This window comes from Leptodactylus fuscus, chromosome 7 (genome assembly GCF_031893055.1).
Source record: "Leptodactylus fuscus isolate aLepFus1 chromosome 7, aLepFus1.hap2, whole genome shotgun sequence".
In the NCBI taxonomy this organism is placed as follows: domain Eukaryota; kingdom Metazoa; phylum Chordata; class Amphibia; order Anura; family Leptodactylidae; genus Leptodactylus; species Leptodactylus fuscus.
In genome coordinates, this window is record NC_134271.1 from 93,917,577 (window position 1) to 93,941,257 (window position 23,681).

The following is a 23,681-nucleotide window of genomic DNA, read 5'->3' on the forward strand; positions in this document are numbered from 1 at the left end:
CTAGCTGCTGACTTCACAATTGCCAACATTCCCTGATTATTCATTGTCCAAACCAAGATTTCTCTGGTGATTTGCATATATTGTCTTTACACCAGCCAATGAATTGTAATAAGACCTCATGCACACATCTGTTTTTATCATCAGTGTTCTGTCTGTTTTTTTCACTAATAGATAGAGATGGCGAACCGCTTTGGCAGGAGCCAGGTTTGACCCGGATATCCCAAATTGTTTTTGTTTTGTTTTTTTTCAAATAGAGTTTTATTGAATTTTTTTTTTGTTTTACAAAAGAAAGCATCAAAAGAGTATGATAAAATCTGTGCAATAAATCTGATAAATCCTAAAAGAGCAGGAAAAGGCGTTTCATCGAACGCCACGATGACATAGCAGAAATAACACAGTAACTATAAAAGAAAAGAAAAAGGGGGAGGTGGGACCAACATACAGGGGAATGTGACACAAGTGTTGGAAGTATTGTGTGTCGCAACACTGAGGGTAGAAGTGAATGAGTGGTGTAAGCCCAGGGAGTCAGAACTATTTAGTTAGGAACCAGGAATTGGATGATGATGTAGCCAGGAGGACGAATGGAGATAAAAGTCTGAGCTTACCCTTCCGATAAGCAATCATTTGTTCTTGCATGCAATTAATAGAGACGATATATAAAAGCTCAGCAAGGGATGAGATAGGAGAGGATTTCTAGTGGCGAGCAACTACTAACCGGGTTGCATGGAGGAAATAACAGTTAAGTGTACAAGAACGAGGAGGGATCTTATGGATACCAAGTAAAAGAAGAGCCAAAGGGGCAGATGGTATAATATTGCAGCGTGTGTATCCGCTGAGTATATTGAGGATGGCGTACCAGAATGAAGCAATGTGCGGACAGCTCCAAAAGATATGTAAAGGTGAGCCAATTTGGCCACAACCTCTCCAAAAAGTTGTTTGGTAAATTTTTTAGAGTCTCAGTGGGGTATTATACCAGCGTAAGAGGGGTTTATGATATTGTTCCCAATGAGCGGCACAAGAAGTAGATTTGTGAGCCCAGGTCAAGGCACTATTCCAGTCCGGCATGCTAAAATAATTAACAAAATCAAATTCCCACTTCAAGAGGGGAGGAGATTTAGTAAATTGGTGATCGTTAGCTATTAGGAGGTAGAGAGGTTTCACACGTCTAGATTTCGAAGCCAAAGGGTTTTGTAGGTAATCCCCTTGGACTGCAGGGATAGAGGAAGTGGTGGAAGGTTTAGATAACAGAGAGTCCCTAAATTGACTGTATCTGGGAAGGGAGTGAGAATTTTGGCTGAAGTTGTGGAAATGATGAGATGGACTGATTGTGGAATTGGTAAGATATGTGATGTATTCCACAAGCAATCCATGTTGATATGGAAATATTGGGGATATGGTGTGTCAGAGCCTGAATTGGAATAGTCTTGTTTACCCTTGGAAGCGAGGAGTGATATGAGGAGCACCTCACCTGCCAGGCCTCAAGTGAGACCTGAACCGATGGGAGAACCAATTATAAGGACAAATTCGATTCAGGAGCATATAGCAAGATTGTTCCCATGTCAGAAATGTGGGCTACTTGAGCCTCCAGTGCCAGCCAGAGTTTATCATGGGAGTTGGTCCACCAGAATTATAAGTAACTGAGAGTAAAAGCTAAATATTAGTGATATAAATTGGGAAGGCCCGTACCACCATGGCATGGGAGCTTTGTCATTGTAGAATTGTTTTTGGTTTTTAACTAAACCGAAAAATTGGGAATTCATCTCAGGCGAACTAAAATGGCCACCGCGACATGCATTTCAGTAAAGTATTATACCAAAGAAACCCCAGAGTATAATAGGTTGCAACAGTATTTATTGTAAGCCAAAACTAGGAGAGGAACCTACAGAGAAAAAATGATAATGAAAAGATTTGCACCTCTTCTGTCTTTTGAACCTACTCTTTGTTTTGGTTCACAAATACTGATGCAAAATACTTCTCAAAATACTGATGTGTGAAAGTGGCCTGAAATAAACACACACACAACGGCACAGGCTGAAAGACAGAACAGTATTATGGGCTGAGGTACAATTGTGAGCATAAAGCTGAACACATAACATGCAATACAATACAAAGCATTGCAATAAAAGGTTATTGACCGTTTCTACAGCAACCTGCAGAACTGTGAATACTGCTCTGGAGTATAACACAGGCTGTAACTCAGAATCAGTAGAAGATAACTATTGCCAGTGTGAATGATACAACTTATGCAGCTCATCCCCTCCTTTACTGAGAACTGTTATCTATGGGATGAAACTTCTTCTTCGTGCCTTAGCCAATAATTATGTGTTAAAACTTATGTGACAACTTTATACCTAATCATGTTATGTTACTTATACTAGTCGCACCTTCTCTTTGTCTCTGCAATGTATAACTCCACCTACAATGTCTAAAAACCTAAATATCCACCATTAAAGACCAGAATCCATATTGGTCACATACTTGCACCTTGTGACTATGTGTGTTTCTCTGAGCTGGCTCATATATCATTTTATACTAATTTGGACTTCAATACGACGATTTTTAGAGCGGATTGAGCTCACATCATGTATGTATTCAAAAAGAGGAATTTATTAAGACTGACATTTCTCTATCTAATTCACTGCTAGTGTGAGGAGCACCAGAATTATTAGAAGGTATCCTATATCCGAATAGAAATCAAGTTTTCTGGTGTCCCCACCGATCAGCTGTTTGAAATGGTTGCAGCAGCCAAGTGAGAACAGTGGCCTCTTTACTGAATCCTAGTACAGTACCATACATTTGTATAGTGACTCTGCTTGGTATTGTAGTATAATCCCTTTGCTTGAATGGAGAGCTGCAAACAGGATATCTGACAGATGAATGTGATATCACAGCCTGTGAAAGGGGAACAGTACCTACAGGGGGTATCATCAAACTTTTTTCAAGTGTCACTGCAAATCCCCATTAAATGACCACCATTCTTGGGAGCTGAAGACAACTAGAGAGAAGGATTTTTAGACTATAAAGAAGCCAGCATCCAACACAGTCATATTCATGGTTGGGCTCTCAGCTTGTTCTCCTCCCTGCTCTTCCCACTATTTGAAAAAAGTGGTGAGTGGAAAAGGAAAAGGGACACAATCGTGTCGCTTCCACTTTTTAGCACACATCCAGAAGTCAATAGGACAATCCTTGATTCTGAGTACTGTACTGTTGTCCCAGAAGTCATTCAGTTTGTCCCAGCTTGAACTCCTCTGTATCCTCTCGATGCAGATGAGTCGAGTTAAATGGTGAAGCAGGCAGCCATCTGCTCCCTGCTTCACCATTTGGCCTCTGTCTCTGCCTCTAGCAGAGTAGAAATGCCTACTGCTCCAAAGGTGCCAGTAGGAGATACAGGAATGGACTGCAGAGGAAGGAAGGAGGTGAGACTAGTGGGAGTCGCATTAAGGGGTACATTATGCTGTGGTGGCCATATTAAGGGGTTTACATATTTAACGGGTATTACAATGGAAGACTCTGCATTGATTGGTCCATTATAATGTGGAAGCCACAATGAGGGAGGTATTATGCAGTAAGGGCAATAGGAGTAAATTACATTGTGTGGGGGCTACAAGGGAACATTATATCATTGCAGGGCCACTTAAAAGGCACAGTACTGTGTGGGGGCACAAAAGGAGCTGGATGGGTATAGGTCCTATTAATAACTAAATTTGTCATTTTGTCTCTCATTCAGTCCTTCTGTGCTGAAGTTTGCAGAAAATCAACTTGAATTCTGCCACCTGTTGTTTTCAATGGGAATCCGCACCACAGTTTATAAACAGCAGATTCCGTAATGTGTGTATGTAAAATATACATCACAGAATAAAAATTAAAAGAATCAAGTCACTTCTTATTGTGAAATCCATGCAAAAGTCATTGATTTGGACTAATCCATGTGTGGGTCCGTGGCATTAGAAACAACAAATCCACAGTTGAAATCCTAGTGTCAGCATCAGATTTCTGCTGTGAATTCCATAACAGATTTTTTTCTGAAACAAATCTGCTATTGTATACCAGTGATTACACTAGCAGAATAGTGAGTGCATCTCTGGAGTATAATACAGGCTGTAACTCAGGATCAGTACAGAAGAAGTTTTTTTAATGTATGTGCAAAGTGATTCCACCAGCAGAATAGTGAGTGCAGCTCTGGAGCATAATACAGGCTGCAGGTCTGGATTACTACAAGATAATTCATGTAATGGATTTACAAATGACATAGTTATGCAGAGTAACCTATATTTAAAGTGTAACATGGTGATTGGAGATGAACATATTCTTGAGAGTTACGTGACATTTTCAATATGTGTTGAAAATGCCATCCATTTTCACAAATTTTCATGATTAACCAAAAATTTCCTTCTGAATTGAAAAAAAATTGTTTGCATATTTGATTGAAGTTACATTTAACTTTATAAAAGCAGAATTGTTTTCACTGTCTACCTCCTGTAAAGTAACATAATACCATGCATTGTAAATGTGCGTGACTCATGAAAGCGGCAGTGATAATGCACCACATGAAATAACACTATAACATGTTATTGAATGTGAGCCCAACCATGAGTATGACTGTGTTGGATGCTGGCTTCTTTATAGTCTAAGAATCCTTCTCTCTAGTTGTCTTCAGCTCCCAAGAATGGTGGTCATTTTTAATGGGGATTTGCAGTGACACTTGAAAAGAGTGATGACACCTGAAGAGGTCACAGCGCACAGTCCTACAAATACTGTTCCCCTTTCACAGGCTGTAATATCACATTTATCTGTCACATGTCCTGTTTGCAGCTCTGTCCCAATCAAGCAAAGGAATTAAACTACAATAACATAATGTGACATAGCAAAGAAGTTAAAATTGTACTTCCAGTGATCTCAAATTTAAGCAAGAAACCACATGCTTCTGCTTACATAGATTTGGGAGTTGATAAGATGGTGTAGCAAAATCCTCAACTCAAGCAAAAGGTGCTTGAGTTTTAAAACATATTTGATATATATATATGATAGCTGTGGTACTATATGAGCACTGTATGGTAGTGGTATTCTTTCAGCACTGAACAGTCATGACCAAAGGTTTTTAGAGTGATACAAATTTTGTTTTTGACATAGTTTACTGCCTCAGTGGTTTAGTCAGATATTTCTATGGTTTCATAGATTTCATAGGTTTTATTGACAATTATCTGTGGTTTTCTTTGTCCACCCAACGCTTTGGGTAATTTCCTGGCTGTGGACTCAAAATTACAAGATTACTTGGTTATCTTTTTTCCTTGTGACATGGTGCTCCATCCAAGTAGTAGTTATGGTTGCTACAGGACCTGCGAACTTTGGGGGGGGGGGGGGATCATTACATAACAGGCCCTACTTACTTACCATTTCTCATTCCTGCTCATGGCCCTTTCTTCCCTCCAGGGAAACCCTTGTTTCCCATTTCTTGGCCCCCTGGAGGGAAGAAGGGGAAGCAGAAGAGGCTGTGAGCAAGATCCTGCAAGATACTGCTATTATACTCTGGGGTCTTTTCAGACCTTGGAGTATAATGATAGGAGGTCCAAGGGAGGTGAGTGAACATAAAAAAACCTGTTACTTATCTCTCCTGGGCCCCAGCACTAGTCTCTGCTGTCTTCGGGCCTCTGTAGTGATGTCACAGATGTCACGTGGGTCAGGCCTGCATTGCAAAGCATAATGATGCTGGAATAATCCACATCTATGACTTCATTGAAGAGGGCCAAAAAAAGCAAGGAGTTATGCTAGAATTCAAGAGAGGTGAGTACTACTGGTATTTTTGTTTGTCACTTTCCCTGGACCTCCGATCATTATACCCTGGGTCTGAAAACACCCCAGACTATAATAATAGTTTGCAGGTGGTATACCCCCAAAATTTTGGGTTCTGTTAGATCCAAATTTTTGCAATATTTGCAACAAACAAATTAGGGGCCACTATGGGATATAATACTGTATGGAAGGGAAACTGTGGGACATTATACTGTATGGAGGCTGCTGAGGAACATTATTGTGTGGAGGGACCACTATGGAACATTATAATGTCTGTCAGGTCTACTATGGGATATTATACTGTCTGAAGGCCCCTTTGGGATATTATAGTATCTGTAAATGGGGCATTGTGTGGGAACCAGGAAAGGGGATGCTATGCTGTGGGGGGCGCCCAAGTCAAAGTTTGCTATGGGACCCATACTTTACTAGTTATGCTCCTGCATCCAAGTGAGTGATATTATTTGGTTACTGTATGGTGGTTGTACTATTTGTACACTGTATTGTGGTGGTACTATTGAGCACTGCATAATGTAAGTATAATATGAGTACTGTATGGTGATGGTATTATTTGAGCACTGAATGATGAGGCATTATTTTAACACTATGATCTTACCTATGACACCTTTTAATATAAGAGCTATGGGGATCTCTTTTGGTCAATGGGGATCTCTTTCTCATAGCCTTAAAAACTGCAGTTTAGGGAAAGTGGAGGGGTGTATTTAGTAGATGCAATAGTACCTGCTGACCTGATAGGGCACCTGATAGATGCCCAGATTTAAGGAGATCTAACTGGTCATATTTGCTCTTTCGTACTTGATATGTCTAGGAATGATGCATGTAATAAAGAAAGGGATTTCAATTTTACTGGCATTATATGTTGATCTGCAGCCAGAATCAGATAGCTTCAAAGTCTACTATTTCACAACTGATATAAAATTGCTTGTGTGCGGAGTGACACACAGGAAGACACGTGTCTTGTTTAATGGTGTAACGTAAAGACCGCTTAAAGTGAAATTCCACCCAAAATGTATTTATATACAGATGCTGTTGGCCATCCTCACACAACCATTTTGATGTGGTTTATGGCTCACCAGTATAAGAGGGAATATCCTATTCACTGTTTTGGAGTTTGATTTTGAGCACATTAGCTTCCTCTGCTTGTAGTGCCACTGCTTGTGGTGCCTGAGGCTGGTCCACAGCAGTAAATGCAGTATTAACTGCATATGGGCCCCTTCACACTACGGATACGCTGACTGATTCTGAACGTTAAGGGGGAGTTCACACGGAGTAACGTGCCGCGTGATGTGGCACGTATACGGTGTGTGAGACTTTGAGTGCCGTATACGCTCCCATTGATTTCAATGGGAGCCAGGATCGTATACACCGCGATCGTATACACCGCGTTTTTTGCGGCCGCAAAATCACGGCCGCAAAATAACGTGGCGTATACGATCCCGGCTCCCATTGAAATCAATGGGAGCTTTTACGCTCAAAGTCTCACACGCCGTATACATGCCACATCACGCGGCACGTTACTCCGTGTGAACTCCCCCTAAAACATGTTCAGAATCAGCGCGTATAAAGCAGATCCCATTCATTTCAATGGGAGCCGGCATACGAGCGCTCCCCATTGAAATGAATGTGCTGCTTTTTTTTTCTATACGAGTGCTCCCATTGAAGTGAATGGGAAGCGCTCGCGTGTACGGCTCGGAATGAGCCGAGCGAGCCGTACACGCGAAATGAATGGGATTTGCTTTATACGCGCTGATTCTGAACGTGTTTTAACGTTCAGAATCAGTCGGCATATCCGTAGTGTGAAGGGGCCCTTAGTTTGTTATTTAGACATTGTATTGCAGTCATATCATATTGGATATTGTGTGGTACTGCTACTTAAAGGGGTATACCCTTCTCAAGAATTATATTTAAACTGCTGATTTAAAGGGGTTGTCCAGTTTGAGATAAATATTGGGAGACAAATATTCTTGCTTATACATTGAAAAGTTATACAATTTCCCAATGTGATTTCTCTATCAATTCCTCAAGGTTCCCTAGATCCCTGTTTGCTGTCATTCATTCTGCTTACAATAACAATTGTCTCGCAATATTTACCTGAAACTGAACAACTCCTATAGGCCGGGGCCCCATGTAGTGTAAATGCTGCAATTTGGCCGTAGCGTTTTACAGTACCTGCGAAGTGGTTTGGATTCCAGTTAATCACATTCACACATTGTAGAAAAATATCTGCAGTGGACATGCTGCAATATCAAAAATCATTGCGTTTTGTAAATCACAGCATGTCATTTACACCTATGGAAACGTTGGCTGTTTCTGTATAGTTGTAAAAGAAGCAGAAAGTCCTCAGAGAAAAACTCTGCAGACTTTCTGTGAACAACTCTATGGGAAAACCGCATTGCATTTCTGCTGTGGTTTTTCCTGCAGAGCTTTTTAGCTGCAGCTCTCTCTGTGGGGCCTTAGACTAAGTGTTTCTTTTCGATACATTGCTTTATCTTTTACTCTGTTTGTCAGATACGTAATAATTTTCCTCAGCATTTACAGCTTGCTGCCTAGGTTTCTGTTCACCTCTCATATCTTACTGCAATGGTTGGAATAGAGATATCATTCCATGTTCATGGCTACCTATATTCTCCTTCTCTTTCTCTGCAAAGTGCTCTCAGTTGCTAACCCTGATAAGGCTAGTTCCTTGATTAATTATCTCTATATGTAAATCCAGAGATAACAGTACAATTTAGAGCAAGCATACTGTTTATTTTCGGAGTATGTTGCTGGCCTGAGCTGAAAACCAAGAAGTGGAGGGGAGAGGAGACAGGAGAGCAGGAGAAACTCTGAGATGGAAAACCCCGTTTAGGCTAAGGCCCCACCTAGCAGAAATGCTGCCTTTTTGTTGTAGATTTTGCTAATTTTTTTAGCCAAACCTAGTAGTGGCTACAGGAGGAATGGGAAACATCTAGGAAGCTCTTATACATCTCCTTTCCACTGAATCCAGTCCTGGCTTTGGCTCAAATAAAGCAAAATCTGCAACAAAAAGGAGCTTTTCTGCAATGTGGGGCCTCAGCCTTAAGTTTTGTTAACCCAGGTCAAAGCTCAGATGGGATTAATTAGCCTACATATGGGACTATAGCAATAACTCTTCCTCCGTTACATTATGATGGTAGCACATCTCCTGCAAGGGAGGATAAGCATTTTGTGGCCACTAATATTATGCAATTAGCTGAATATGCTGATTTCTATTTTCATATTTTGACTTCAATAAGAAAATTGCTAGAAAGAAAATTACAAACTATACAGAAACTTATTTTTCTATAGAAGCTGTCTTCTTTTTGTAGTTCTCCAACATTTACAAAGATACAACTGCCATCATGCCTAGGGTAATCTTGCACAAATTGGAGACTCACAAGCTGGACATCACTGTTCTATGGAAACAAAATAACCAATTGTTATGGACTCAAAATTCTGACCTAGCACCCTACAACGTCATTATAAAGGTAAAAATCACCTAACCATATATTCATCATGCTTAGACTTCAGTGGATTATTATTTTTTTGTTCTTTGCTTCTGCAACCACTCATATCATGGAATACAGAATAAATGGTCCTAAATAACCTACATTATAGAGGTTATGTGGGACTATGAGCTTCATTATTCTGACCTCTGCAGTAATTACCATGCACAGTGCCATACATTGTATAGAGGATGTGCTACCTCTTGCATTCATTGGAATGGGACCGAGCTGCGACATGACCTTGTGACCAATGAACTTGACGTCACTGCCTGAAAAGTGGAAGTAGAGTTCTATATCATAGCCTTGGATAACTCTTTTACATGTCGTGATTGATCACGAGACTATTATGCTTAAAGGATATAGATAGAATTTGGAATAAGATGATGATAATCTAAAATTAATAGTACTGTATTAGCCCCATTTAATAATCCAGTTTAAATTAAGGAAATCTATTGCATGATCTGAGCATTGAGGTATGACATATGCTTTTCAAACTCTAGAATGGTTGGTGATACTATTGTCCTATCTGTAAACATAAGAACAGGGGACCTTGGGACTCATTAATACATAATTACAGGGCCAAATTATATAGAGTTATAGCCCCTTGCAGACAATCGGATAGCACACTGACCCATTCATTTCCATGGATCCATATAAGTGATTGTGAATGACACGGTTCCTTGTGTGGGCCAACAGTTCGGGCCGCAAAATATGGAACAGGTCTTATTCCTGCCTGATTTTTCAGCCCTGCTTCTGGTGCTCCTATTCATTGAATGAAAGGAGCCATGGAAGCATGGCCAGTTCATTCACGGCCGCTGGTTAGCACACGGTCATGTGCAAAAAGCTATAGTTTTTTGTAACCATCGGTACATATAAGACTGCATAAGAGCTATCTATATAATAGTCCTATAATAATAATTTGTGATTTTTAATCAAGACTTTGGGAAAGCTGCTACATTTTCAATTATCCAGCGGGTCAAGAGAAAATTGGTTTCATAGATATTTGGAGGCGGGGGGGAGTGAAGCTTTACCTACAGATATATTGGATTGGTTGTTGTATGCCACTTGTATGCATTTTTTGAGTTATAACCACAGTTTATACACTGGCTCTAGGGGAATTCCAAAAATTATTTTTGATAAGCCTTGAATTTTATTTGTGTGTCTTTCTTTTCCTTCCTAAAGCTTAAATTGTTCCTCTCCCAAACTACCAAAGTAACCTAAGAATTACATGGAAAGGACACTTGAGAATATCATGTATATTGTGCTGGTGAATTTAGACACTTCATATGTATATACACTATTGGAGGGCTAATACCACAAAGAGATTTACATAATTGGAAATGTCTGTCATAATATTTCAAGTCAATGATGTTTGGTTGGGAATGTTTCCTGATATGGAAATCCAAAGAGATTTCAAGCTTTCTGGAGCGCTACTCCTTAGTCATTATGGAAATCAGTGGTGGTCGAGCTGAAGGCCTTTACCGTCTGCTAACCTGTCGTTCCCCAACAACAAGTATGTTATTGTGACCTACTTAGGTTTTGGAACAAAATGGGATGTCGATGCCGAGTCTTTACAGAACAAACATCTCGACCAGCTTTCTCCTACAGTATTGAGAACCAGAGTGTGTAATAAAATGATCGTGAAATTGCACTGTGCAGTCCCCTCCTCAGAAATCCTGGGCTTGATTTATATCAAAACTGAGACTGGAAGCCGTTTATGTTGGCAGAGAGAAGTAAAATCTATTTTTAAAGTACAACTAAACCCAAAAAAGTAAAACAATTAGAAATTCCATCTCTGAGACAGGATTGGTAGCCAAAGCTGCGAGGTTTCAGAACAGCTATTTCTTTTGCTATTTTATTAAACTTATATTTAAAGGGATTCTGCCATTAAAACCATTTTTTTTGTGGATAAGACGTCGGAATAGCCTTTACAAAGGCTATTCATCTCTTACCTTTAGACGTGGTCTCCACTGCGCCGTTCCTTAGAAATACCATTTTTACAGGTTTGCAAATGAGTTTTCTTGCAGCAATGGGCTTCAGTGCTCAAACAGTGATGAGGGCGTCCCCACCACTGCCAGAGAATTGTCTCCAGCGCTGCCTCCTTCTTCATCCGCAGCGTCATCCTCAATGTCTTCTTCCGGCGCAGGCTCGTAACTTCTAGGCCAAGGGCCTTGGGCAGAGAAGACTGCGCAGGCGTACAGTATTGCACAGTATTGTTAGTGGCCATTTTCCCGTGGCCTGTGCGCCTGTTACGAGTTACGAGCCGGCGCCGGAAGAAGACATTGAAGATGACGCTGCGGACGAAGCAGAATAAGGCGCTAGAGACAATTCTCTGGCAGCGGTGGGGATGCCCTCATCGCTGTTTGAGCACTGGGGCCCGCCCCCATCACTGCGAGATAACTCATTTGCATACCGGTAAAAACCAGTATTTCTAAGGATCAGCGCAGTGGAGACTACGTCTAAAGGTAAGAGACGAATAGCCTTTCTAAAGGCTATTCCGACGTCTTATCCACAAAAAAAGGTTTTAATGGCAGAATCCATTTAAAAGTGTACATTAAAAAACATTTGTAACTTTGTAAATAATTCATATAGGAAAAAATGAGTCACCAAATTCATTACATTTCTTATCTTGCAATGATACATCCTGTATTATATTCCTGAGCTGCATTCACTACTGCAGCACTGGTGGAGTCACTGGCTACATACATTACGTTACATTGCTTATCTAGGCAGCAGAACGTAACGTACCTGAAAGGGTAGTGGAGTGTAGCACATGACTATAAATGGGATGAGGAGCAGTTAGGGCAAGTTAAGGTTAAGGGGTGAGACTAAGGGCAAGGGGAGGGTTAAAGTGGGAATATTTTGTAAATATGGTAGCCTAGTGAGGGTCTCATTATCTCTAGGAGAATCGTGGTGACAAGTTGTTCCCTTACCATGGCTGAATTAGACGCGCTGCTCCAGGAGATCCGTCAGGCTGCTCTACACCAGGGCCCTGGCTGGCTTCGGGAGCGTTTCTTGGGGGCCCCTCCGGTGGATGCTTCTCCTGCCTCTGGAGGGGATCTTCGGCCGCCGAGACGGCGTGCCCGGCCTCCTGAACGGCTCAGTCCTGAGCTGTCCCCGCAGCCCAGGCGTCGCAAGCGGAGCCCCGTCAGGGACCCTCCGGCACTGTCCCCCGGTCGGCGTACTCTGTCGGCTGTGGGTAGTGTGGGGAGGAATCCATCTATGCGGCCTGGGCGTGCGGCTCCAGGGGGATCCCGGCGCGTGTCCCCCTCCCCCTGGCGTCGGGATCATGCTGGTGCTGCTGCGGCTGCTTCCCCTGCTGATGTTCCTAGCAGGGGGCGTGCCCGTCGGGAACGGAGGTCCGGCGTTGCTCCGGAGCCTCTAGCTGCCTCCTCTGCCTCTTGCTCGGCTTCCCAGTCCGGGGGCCGGGCCTCAAGCCTGGATCGTCAGGCCGCGGCCTTCCCGGAAGTACCTGGTCGGCGGCCATCTTGTGGTTCCCCTGAACTGGCTGGCGGCGGGGCGGGTGCTTCCGGATATAGCCCCGCCCCCTCCGATGACGAGGATGATGGTTCTGGAGAGGGGGAGGAGGCTGAAGCTGCGGCCCCGCCCCCTCCAACACGGCCTTGTGGGAGTGGAGAGCCTGGAGAGAGGGCTGGCTGCAGGAGCAGCCTGGCTGGGACGTCTGGAGCTGCTGTCTCTGCTGCGGGCGGATCATCACTGGCCTGTCACACCGGATCTTCAGCTGCTGCACCGCTGCCTGGAGGTGGCCTGGCTTCAGGAGGGACGGCTGCCGGGGACCTACCCCCCGCTCGAGCTGGTGAGTGGACCTTCACCCCTTCTGCATTTCCCGGGGGGGTTGGGGGGGGGGATCCGGCCCTCTTTTTTGCTAATATGCAGGGGTTTTTTCAGGGGTTTCAGCAGTTTTTGTGTACTGGGGGGGGGTTTGGCGGGGGGTCCCCGGTGGGTGTTTGGGGGGCGGCGCGCTCAAGTGTGGCCCCGGGTGTCTCAGGGGGGGCGTGTGGTTGTGGGGCCCCTGGTGGAGGTTGTGGTGGGTCGTCTGCGGCTAAGCCGGCGGATGATGGCAGTGGTGTGGGGTCTGCTGGCGGGGGCTCAGGGGTGTCTGCGGATTCGGTTGAGGGGGTTGTTGATAGCGGGGGCGTCGCTTCTTCTGGGGCGGAGGCGGCGAAGGAAGATGTCCGTATGGCGGATTCCGCCAAGGCTGAGGTGTATGTTTGTTTTGAGGGGCCGTTGGGGGCCCACTTGAAACAGGAGGTGAGGGATAAGATCTGGAAGGGGGAGTATGTGGAGATCTTCTCTCTCCTCCCCCTTGAGAAGTTTAATTTGGATCGGGTGAAACCTGATGAGTGTAAAAAGGAGGAGGAGGAGCGGCGCCGTTATCGGCTCATTCCTCGTACCTTCTCGAACTGGCTTCAGGCCTTCTGCATCATGGCCAGTGTGGTAGGAGAAAAGGCGCCGGACAACTGTTCGGCCCTATTTTGCTACCTTGACTCTATAGGTGAGGCGTATCGAGTCTACGGGGGTAACGCGTGGCTGCGATACGACGAACACTTTCGTCAGCGGAAGGCGGTGCGTCCTTCCTTACGATGGGATCACAAGGATATTAGCTCGTGGATGAAATTAATGGCGGCTACTCGTGTTAGCGGGGGTCAGTCCTTTCGGGACGGGGCCGGCGGCTCTGGGTCCTCGTCGGGGCGGTCGGCTGGAACAGGTAGGGGGTGCTGTTGGCAGTACAATGAGGGGCAGTGTAAATTCGGCGGCGACTGTCGCTTTAAGCACGAGTGCTCCGGTTGTGGGGGGGCTCACCCCCTCACTCGCTGTTTTAAAAAAGGGAAGGGAAAGGGAGGGGATTTTGACAACAAGAGGGGCGACGCCGGTGAGGGTGGAAAAGATGGTGGGGTTTCTAGGGCAGTATCCAAATAGGTCGGCGGCCTCACGTTTGTTTGCGGGGTTTTCTGACGGTTTTCGGATTCCGTGTTCTAATTTGGGGAGTGGGGGGGAGCCTAAAAATCTGGTATCTGCTTTGGCTCACCCTGAGGTGGTGTCAGACAAGCTGGCGAAGGAGGTGGAATTGGGCCGTATGGCGGGACCGTTTGAGGTGCCTCCTTTGGAAGGTCTGCGGGTCTCCCCGTTGGGGGTGGTTCCTAAGAAGGAGCCTAACAAATTCCGCCTCATTCACCACTTGTCTCACCCTGAAGGGGGTTCGGTCAACGACGGGATTGATCCCGCGTTGTGTGCGGTGTCCTACGCTTCCTTCGATGCGGCTCTGGCTTGGGTGCGTCGTTATGGGAGGGGGGCACTCCTTGCTAAGACTGATATCGAGGCGGCCTTCCGTCTTTTGCCAGTGCACCCTGACAGCTTCCACCTTCTTGGGTGCAAGTGGCAGGGGGGTTATTTTGTGGACAAATGTTTGCCAATGGGGTGCTCAATCTCCTGTGCTTATTTTGAGGAGTTTAGCACCTTTTTGGAATGGGTGGTGCGGCACCGGGCGCAAGTGGACTCGGTGCTGCACTACCTTGACGATTTTTTGTTTATTGGCCCTCCTGGTACGTGGGTGTGTCCATTGCTGTTGCAGGCCATGAAGGATACCTGCAGCAGTTTTGGTGTCCCTTTGGCGCCGGACAAGACGGAAGGCCCGGCTACAGTGGTCAAGTTCTTGGGCATTGTCATTGATACCGACCGGTTGGAGTGCAGATTGCCAGATGATAAGTTGGTTGAGTTGCGGGAATTGGTGGGGCGGGCGGTGCGGCAAAGGAAGCTTAGGTTGCGGGATTTACAATCATTGCTAGGACACCTGAACTTTGCTTGTCGCATTATGCCCATGGGGAGGGTGTTTTGCCGGCGCCTGGCTGCTGCTACGGCGGGTGTTCGGCGTCCTTTTCATTTTGTGCGTTTGGGGTCTGAATTGCGGGATGATCTGTTGGTTTGGGAGGGGTTTCTGTCTAAGTATAATGGGCGGTCGATGTTGCAGGGGGCGCTTGTTTCCAATCTGGATTTGGAATTGTTTACTGACGCGTCCGGGGCGCATGGGTTTGGGGCTTACTTTCAGGGACAGTGGTGCGCAGGGGAGTGGCCTGCGGCATGGCGGTCGAATGGGTGGGTTCGGAATCTGGCCTTACTTGAACTTTTCCCAATTGTGGTGGCGTCGTTTATTTGGGGTGATCGGTTGCGTGACCGCCGGGTCCGTTTCCTTTGTGATAATTTGGGGGTGGTTCAGGCCATTAACTCTCAGACTGCTCATTCTCCGCCGGTGGTTCGGTTGTTGCGTGCTTTGGTGTTAAGGGGGCTCGAGCTCAACGCGCATTTTGTAGCGGTGCATTTGCCGGGGGTTTCTAATGTTATAGCGGATTCCCTTTCTCGTTTCCAGTGGGACAGATTTCGGGAGGTGGCGCCGGAAGCGGAAGAGGAGGGTCTCCCTTGCCCGGAGGAGCTGTGGTCCCTGGTTTGAGTATGGCTTTGTCGCTGGTGAGGCGGTCTCTGGGGGATTCGACATGGTCGGGGTATGCTAGTGTTTGGTCAGAATGGGAGGGGTTGTTGCAAGAGTTGCATGGCGGGGTAGTTCCGGATGATTTTGAGGCGTCTGTCTTGGTGTTTGTGGGTTCGGCTTTTAGTTCTGGGGTTTCTCCGTCGGGCCTATCCCGGCGGCTGTCTGCTTTGGCTTTTTGGTTCAAGTTTAAGGGTATCCGTGATTGCACCAAGTCCTTCTTGGTGCGGCAGGCGGTCAAGGGTTTTCGTCGGGGGTCATCGGTCAGAGACCGTCGGCGCCCGTTGTCCTTTGAGGTGGTCCGGGATCTGGTTGGGATTTTGGGCCGGGTGTGCATGTCTGATTATGAGGTAGCGTTGTTTAGTTTGGCCTTTTCGTTGGCATTTTTTGGGGCTTTCCGGATTTCTGAGTTGGTGTCTCGTAGTCGTGCGTGCCCGGGTGGCTTGCTGTTTGAGGATTGCCGTCTCTTGGGAGAGGAGTTGGTTTGCCGCATCCGTAGGTCTAAGACTGACCCGGAAGGTAGGGGCTTGGTGGTGCGCTTGCGTAGGTTGCAGGGGTCGATTGTTTGTCCGGTTGGGTGTTATGAAGCCTTTCTGCGTCTGAGGCCGAGGGGTGGCTCTGCGTTGCTGGTTCATAGCGATATGTCTTGCTTGTCTAAGTTTCAATTTGTACAGGTTTTGCGGAAGGGCCTGGCGGTGTTGGGGCTGTCTCCAACGGATTTCAGTTCCCACTCCTTCCGGATTGGGGCCGCCACTGAGGCGGCACGCTGGGGTTTGCCTGCTGCGGTTATCCGGCGTATTGGTAGGTGGGAATCGGATCGTTTCCGTTTGTATGTGCGGCCGCATCTGCTGTGAGCTGCCGGGGTGTGGCTGGGCGCGGGTTTTTTCTGGTGGGGCTGTTTTTAAGTTTTGTTTATTGTGTTTCAGGTTCGTCCCCGTGTTTGGTCTGGATCGCTGGCCACTCTTATGTATACTGGGGAGGAGTTCGTGCGGATGCTCGTCCGGCGGGTCGGCAGTTGGGCTTCCCGAGGTCGGAGGTGCAGGTCAAGTGGATTGGGGTTAGGGGGTTGCTATGGTTCCGGTTGTTAGGTGAGCTGCAGTATTTTGTTGATATGGATAGGGCTCCCGATGTGTTAGTCATCCACGCCGGGGGTAATGACTTGGGTCTGCGGGCGGCCAGGGAGGTGACTCGGGACATTAAGTTGGATCTCTTGCGGTTGTGGGCGACTTTTCCCGGTCTTCTGGTAGTGTGGTCGGACATCGTGCCCAGATTGTCGTGGCGACACGCTCGCTCGATTGCGGGCATTAATAGGGCCCGAATCAAGCTTAACCGGGCTGTGGGTCGGTTTGTGGCCCGCAACGGTGGAGTGGTTGTTCGACATCGGGAGCTGGAGGTGGCTACTCCCGATTTGTTTCGGCCTGATGGGGTCCATCTGAATGCCATTGGTATGGATATCTGGCTGTTGGGCATTCAGGAGGGTGTTGAGCGAGCTGTGCGGGTGTGGGGAGACGAGCGGGAGTAAGGTGTCACACCCGCCCGTCGTGGCTTGGTTAGGAGGGGTCTTTGTAGGCAAAACAGTGGTGGAAGACCAAAAAGGGGGGTTAGCTCCACCCACTTTCAGTATCGATGATAGTTGGGAATTTAATGGTTGCTAAGTCCTGAGGCAGGGTACCCAGGACGAGTTTACACTCCGGTGTGGGTGCCCTTGGGCTAGGCGTGCACGGCCAGGGGTAATAGCCGGAAAATTTTGAAGTTCTTATGGGGGTGATAAAATTTTGCCTTCAGGGACCCCTCCTTATGTCGGGGTGGAATTAGTGTGGGGGAGGTTAATGTTGATGTTTTTTGCATGATGTTATTGTTATTTTTGAATGTGGTCAAGGATATTTGTTAATGGTGTTAATAAATTGGCCGCTGTGGCCTTTACTCCAACTAATGTGTCAGTGTCCTTACTGGGTTTAACGGTAGGATGGGGGGTTGGAGGTTGGGCACAGCTCTTACTAGACCATTTTACTAGTCAAGGCAGCAGAACGTAACGTACCTGAAAGGGTAGTGGAGTGTAGCACATGACTATAAATGGGATGAGGAGCAGTTAGGGCAAGTTAAGGTTAAGGGGTGAGACTAAGGGCAAGGGGAGGGTTAAAGTGGGAATATTTTGTAAATATGGTAGCCTAGTGAGGGTCTCATTATCTCTAGGAGAATCGTGGTGACAAGTTGTCCCGCCCGCCCTCCCTTAATTTTAGCTTTTGTCGCAGCGGCTTGGTTAGGAGGGGTCTTTGTAGGCAAAACAGTGGTGGAAGACCAAAAAGGGGGGTTAGCTCCACCCACTTTCAGTATCGATGATAGTTGGGAATTTAATGGTTGCTAAGTCCTGAGGCAGGGTACCCAGGACGAGTTTACACTCCGGTGTGGGTGCCCTTGGGCTAGGCGTGCACGGCCAGGGGTAATAGCCGGAAAATTTTGAAGTTCTTATGGGGGTGATAAAATTTTGCCTTCAGGGACCCCTCCTTATGTCGGGGTGGAATTAGTGTGGGGGAGGTTAATGTTGATGTTTTTTGCATGATGTTATTGTTATTTTTGAATGTGGTCAAGGATATTTGTTAATGGTGTTAATAAATTGGCCGCTGTGGCCTTTACTCCAACTAATGTGTCAGTGTCCTTACTGGGTTTAACGGTAGGATGGGGGGTTGGAGGTTGGGCACAGCTCTTACTAGACCATTTTACTAGTCATGTAATAATCCTGAGATACAGTTTATATTATACTACAGAGATGTATTTACAATTCTCTTGACTTCAAAGCTGAAATCTTCCAGCCTTCAGAGTCTGAATAGAATTTGCTCTGGTGACTTGCATTCTGGGAAGTGTAGTACTCACACCGGGCGCTGCGGAGTCCTTTAATATTGGAAAACTAAATGTCCCTAGGCATTATAAGAGCTAAGCTAAGCTGCTAGGGGTGCGGCAGACAATAAACTTGATGATACTTTTCAAAACCAACCAGCAGAATTGAGATTATAGTGCCGGAGTATAGCGAAATAAGATTAGCACAAGATAAGGACAGAAATACAACGGCCTATGACCCTTTCTTGTGCCAGAGGTGGCCCACATCCTTTGTTCTGTGTATCACTGACCCCTTTTTGTGAAAGGGGGCATAGCAGGGCAGAGAGTGGGGTGGGCCAGGGCGGGATTGCCTTACCCTGACATAGTTATGATAAATCATGCCAGAAAACTGGTGTGAGCTTCTCAACAATTCGGGCACGCCTAGAACCGTTGCAGAAAATGCCATGCATGTACTGCATTTTACAGTATACAGACCATAATTACTAATACTATCTAATTTTTAGGTAGACTTATCATAGTGTTTATTCCATATATCTGGGGTATGTTGAGACCATCTAGTCTAACTTTACACCACATGTTTCTGACAAAAAAGGCGCCAAAATTATGATGTACAGTATTGTAACATAGGTCACACCCACTTTAGGATAAGCCATGCCTCCTTTTCCTGCAAAGTCACACCTCTTTTTTGTACATGTTGTAAACATGTCTAAAAAGTGTGTAACCTTCTTGATAAATCTGAGACAAGTCATGCTATACAGTTTTTGGTGCAAATTATGCCAGAAGTCTGGTGAATTCTGCTTAGTAAATATCACCCAATGTTTCTTAGGGTCACTTAGGTAAATGTTCCCTTTAAAATAACCAATCATATTTAAAGTGTGAATGGACCTTCTGAAAAATACTGAAATGCAGAGCATTCCTCCTACCTCATACATATGAACCGGTTATGCTACATTTTAGTTCTTTGCACTGTTGAAGATTTATATTTCCAAGAATTTTCTAATACTATAACGTCAAACGTACAGTGTCGGCTACAGCACTTGTTCTCTCTTGTAGGACAGAGCAAGCATGACAATAGGTCCTTTGGCTTTACATGGGCAGATCTGTGGCTTAAAGAGCGCTGGCGATGATGTAGGATGATGATCAGTGTGCATTTACTGCTGCTAACATAGACCAATCATTCATACTGTAGACTAGCAACCTTTAATGTGATTATTTGCCCCCGAGCAGTTTGCATTTGTTGGCAGAACATTTCTTGTTTACTTGGTAAGATTTGCCACCGCCCAATGAGCATTTTTATGATCACATAACCAATGTGAACAGTTTATAGATGAGCATTTGCTTGTTTGGGGGGTGATCAGGACCTGCTTATATGTGGCAATGGTTGGGGGCAAGAGGTTACATGACTGTTTGCCTGATTTTCAGACCATGCACTGTATAAAAACCTTTAGTAACTACTATTGTAGTGAGTGCACATACAACAGTAAGGGTAGAATAGTACGGATGGATTGTTCAATATAATCAGATATAGGAATACAGCTGTAAAAGGGTTAACTTTTCCATTTGGGCCCTTATTGGAAAATGTATACTTTACCTGCAATTTACATTCTCTGAAAGTGGAGCTGAAATTGTAGCATTGAGGGTTTACATGAGCAGTAGAGGCGACAGATACCTTTGCACAATCTATAACTAACTCTATGCAATGTTTGTGTTTTTTATAGTGTATATAGAAAATTTGAGTGATCTAATCTGATCACAAAAGCTTCCTTATAACTGCCCAGGTAATACAGAGATTAAGGATTTGATAGACGTTGCATTTAGCATGAGTTATAACTTGTCTTTTGATGACATTATCAAGATAAGATGAAATGGCTCAGACATGGAGGGCTCCTGTTTCTCACTCTCTGAGAATTTACTAAAACTGTAGTTAGTAAATCATATAAATGCAGATTTGTAAATGGTTTACTTCCTGTTTATGTGTAGTAAGTGTTCTGCTTTGGTTGCTGTTTCTTCTCATGGTTGCTCAGGATTTTGTCATACTTGAAAGAAAGCTTTTATACCGCTGTGCATGAGAGCAATTCAACTCCAATATGGGGTGTACATAGTAGAATGAACTCCCTCCTTATAATGGTTTTGCTGCTCTATCATCTCTTAACAAGGCAACCAAGCAAATGTTCCTTGTCCCCTTCCTATCTTATTATGCCTGGTTCACCTACAGGACACAGATGCCCCATAGTGTAGACCACCCTCAAGAATAGGGCATAGGTACAAACCGAGGTAGTGGAGCAGGGGCCCCTTATACATCCATTGGTTACATTCTGTTTTTTGTTCTTACATTACACTCTTTATCTTGTACTGACCCTGAGTTATATCCAGGATTATATTTCAGAGCTTCACTCACTATTCTGGTGATGGACTCACTGTGTGCATGTATGACAGTACTGATCCTGAATTACAACCTGTTATCCAGAGCTGCATTCACAATTCAGCAAGCTTCAGAGCTGAAATATCACACAATTCTCTGCTTGTTTAGAGTTTACACAGTCTCCTCTGGGGATTTGCATTAAGAATGGACATAGGTAGAACAATGTGAATAGGCCCATTGACATACATGGGTTCTATGTTGGCCATGTAGTCCTGTCCGTGGACTTGGCATCATCTGGTATTGACAGACTTGTATGACAAACTTTCTGACTGTCTCTGATAACTGGACAAACGGTAAATGTAACTCTAAAGTATAATTTGGGATGTAACTCCAATCAACACAAGAAATGTAACAATATGTAAACAATGAATCAATCAGCAAACTAGTGAGTACAGCTATGGGGTAAACAACTGTGTGCAACTCAACACTGGTACAAGATAAGAAGTAGCAGGGACAGACTGTCAGATGTAGCAGAGCTGAGCATGCAACTTGGCATAATCCATCATAATACAGAATGTGACATAATTATATAAATTTTATTATGTCTGTAGTTTATATATTTGCAAATTAAGTCAAATGATTTGAATATGTTTCACGCTCCAAGAAATGGAGTACTATATACATGCATTTGACACAGCTGCTATATATTTGCATACAGGGGTGAAAAATAATTTATTGTGGCAAAGGACATGGAGCATTCTAGTAAAGGGCAGCGGTATTCTACAAGGAGGTACTTGTCAGAGAACAATACACAGAGTATACTTATCATGTGCAGAATAGCTATTATACTGCAAACTGAATGAAATGTTGTGTCTTATAATAACTTTGCTTGACATTTTTGGAAAACTCTTCTACAGATGTTCTCCAGATCCAAACTGTCATTAGCTAGATGAAATGGTTGTAACTATAGAAATAGATTGCATGGCCACAAATGGAAAACTTGTCTGATGAAGAGGTGGGCGTACAAATACTACATTAATATCGTGGACCATTGTTACTTTAAAAAGGTTGGCTGCACCTATATAAAAGATTCAACATGTATTATCTCTAGAACAGGTGGTAAAACTATTTCATTAGCTTAAAAGCATGAGTTGTCAAAGGTTTAAATGACATATTAGTCTCTGCTACACGGATATGAAATGTCACAAGCATTGGATATGATTCAAAAGATCTTACCGTGAAAGGTACTGAGCAAATAATAAAGGTAATGGTCATGATGGACAATAGTATAAGATGGTCAATTTCTTCAGACATCGAAATCCTCTCCCGCTTGTTGGTCATCAGAGAACCAACTCTCCGAAGCTTCTGTCTTTTGTGCATTCTGACCAGACTGACAATGACAATGAGGTTGCAGGTTAACACAGCTATGATGAGAATCAGAAGAAGGGTGGCATAAAGCATAGCGTACACGTTGCTAATATACCCATTCTTTTCATGACCTCGCATGTTTATAAAGCACCAAGTTCCAGGACAATATTGAATGAATTCTCCAAATCCCATAACCGGGAAGATGCAGAATATTATGCAAAAGGAGTAGATAATTGGGAAAGTTATGATTCCACATCGCTTCTTTATGAACTTCTCATAAAAATAAGGATGTCCGATGGCCATTGCACGCTCCAAGGCCATGGCAAAGAGGACCATCATGGTGGCCAGGCTGAAAAAAGTCATGGCAAAAGCAAAATACTCACAAAGATTCAAAGAACGGAGCGTAAGTCTCTTGGTATAAGATACCAACACCACAGGGCTGATCATACAAGTGCCCAATAAGTCAGTGATAACCAGGCCAGTCACAAGGATGAAGAACAGAGAAATATTTCCCCTGTTTCCTCTTCTTCGTCTCTCCAGCAAAACCAGTGCTATTAAATTTCCTAAGACCCCAGATGAGAACATCACGGCACTGATCGCCGGACTCTCATTGTCTCCTAAATTCTCAGTGTATAGACAGTTGGTGTTGTTAGTGGTGAGGTTACTAGATTTATCTTCGTCCTTCATTGTCCTGAAAGAACCTGGGCTAAAAATTCAACCCTTGGGTTCTCAGTCACAAGTGGTCCAGTTCTTCAGGCACATGGTGAGTCCTCAGAAATTTTAAGATTGTGACTTGCAGACGAAGAGGCACAACGTGGGAAGCCTCTGACATCACTCAGGACTTTCACTCCTCCCCAGATTTCACCACGAGAAATACAGGAAAGTAGGACAAGACAAACTGATGAGATTACAAGCCATGCAAGATTCCATCCTTGAGGACACTTACTCTGAGGATGGTCACGTCTTCAGTACTCGAGAGAATGGAATCTTGTTTGCTCTTCTGTGAAGAACCTAGAAAGAGTGTTTCAGTGGCTGAGTGAAACACAATTTCGTGCTGCTTCTATCTCCTCCCACATCCTCTCCCCACAGCAAGTTGTATAGGGCGAGCCTCGTTGAAATCTAGTCAGTCATCATTGCTGAAGTAGGTGAAAGCTGAGCACACTGAGTTGTAAAAGAGCTTCATAGCCATAAGATATAAAGCTGCTGCTTTTTTCACTTTACATTTTCCCCGAAAGTGTATCCCATAGTATTTACATCAATAATACTGTGAGTATCAAACAGGGAACCCTAGCAAGGACATTTT

General features: G+C 44.6%; 1 protein-coding gene across 1 annotated transcript in view; it reads right to left on the minus strand.

Moving 5' to 3' along the window:
• The window catches only part of LOC142212704 (prostaglandin E2 receptor EP2 subtype-like), a 35,392-nt gene extending 12,015 nt beyond the window's left edge, over positions 1–23,377 (minus strand). The window contains exon 1 of the mRNA XM_075280689.1: positions 22,247–23,377. Within this exon, the coding sequence (XP_075136790.1) occupies positions 22,247–23,065 (819 nt within the window). The 5' untranslated portion in view covers positions 23,066–23,377. The remainder of the gene's footprint in view (positions 1–22,246) is intronic.
• Between the last annotated feature and the right edge of the window lie 304 nt (positions 23,378–23,681).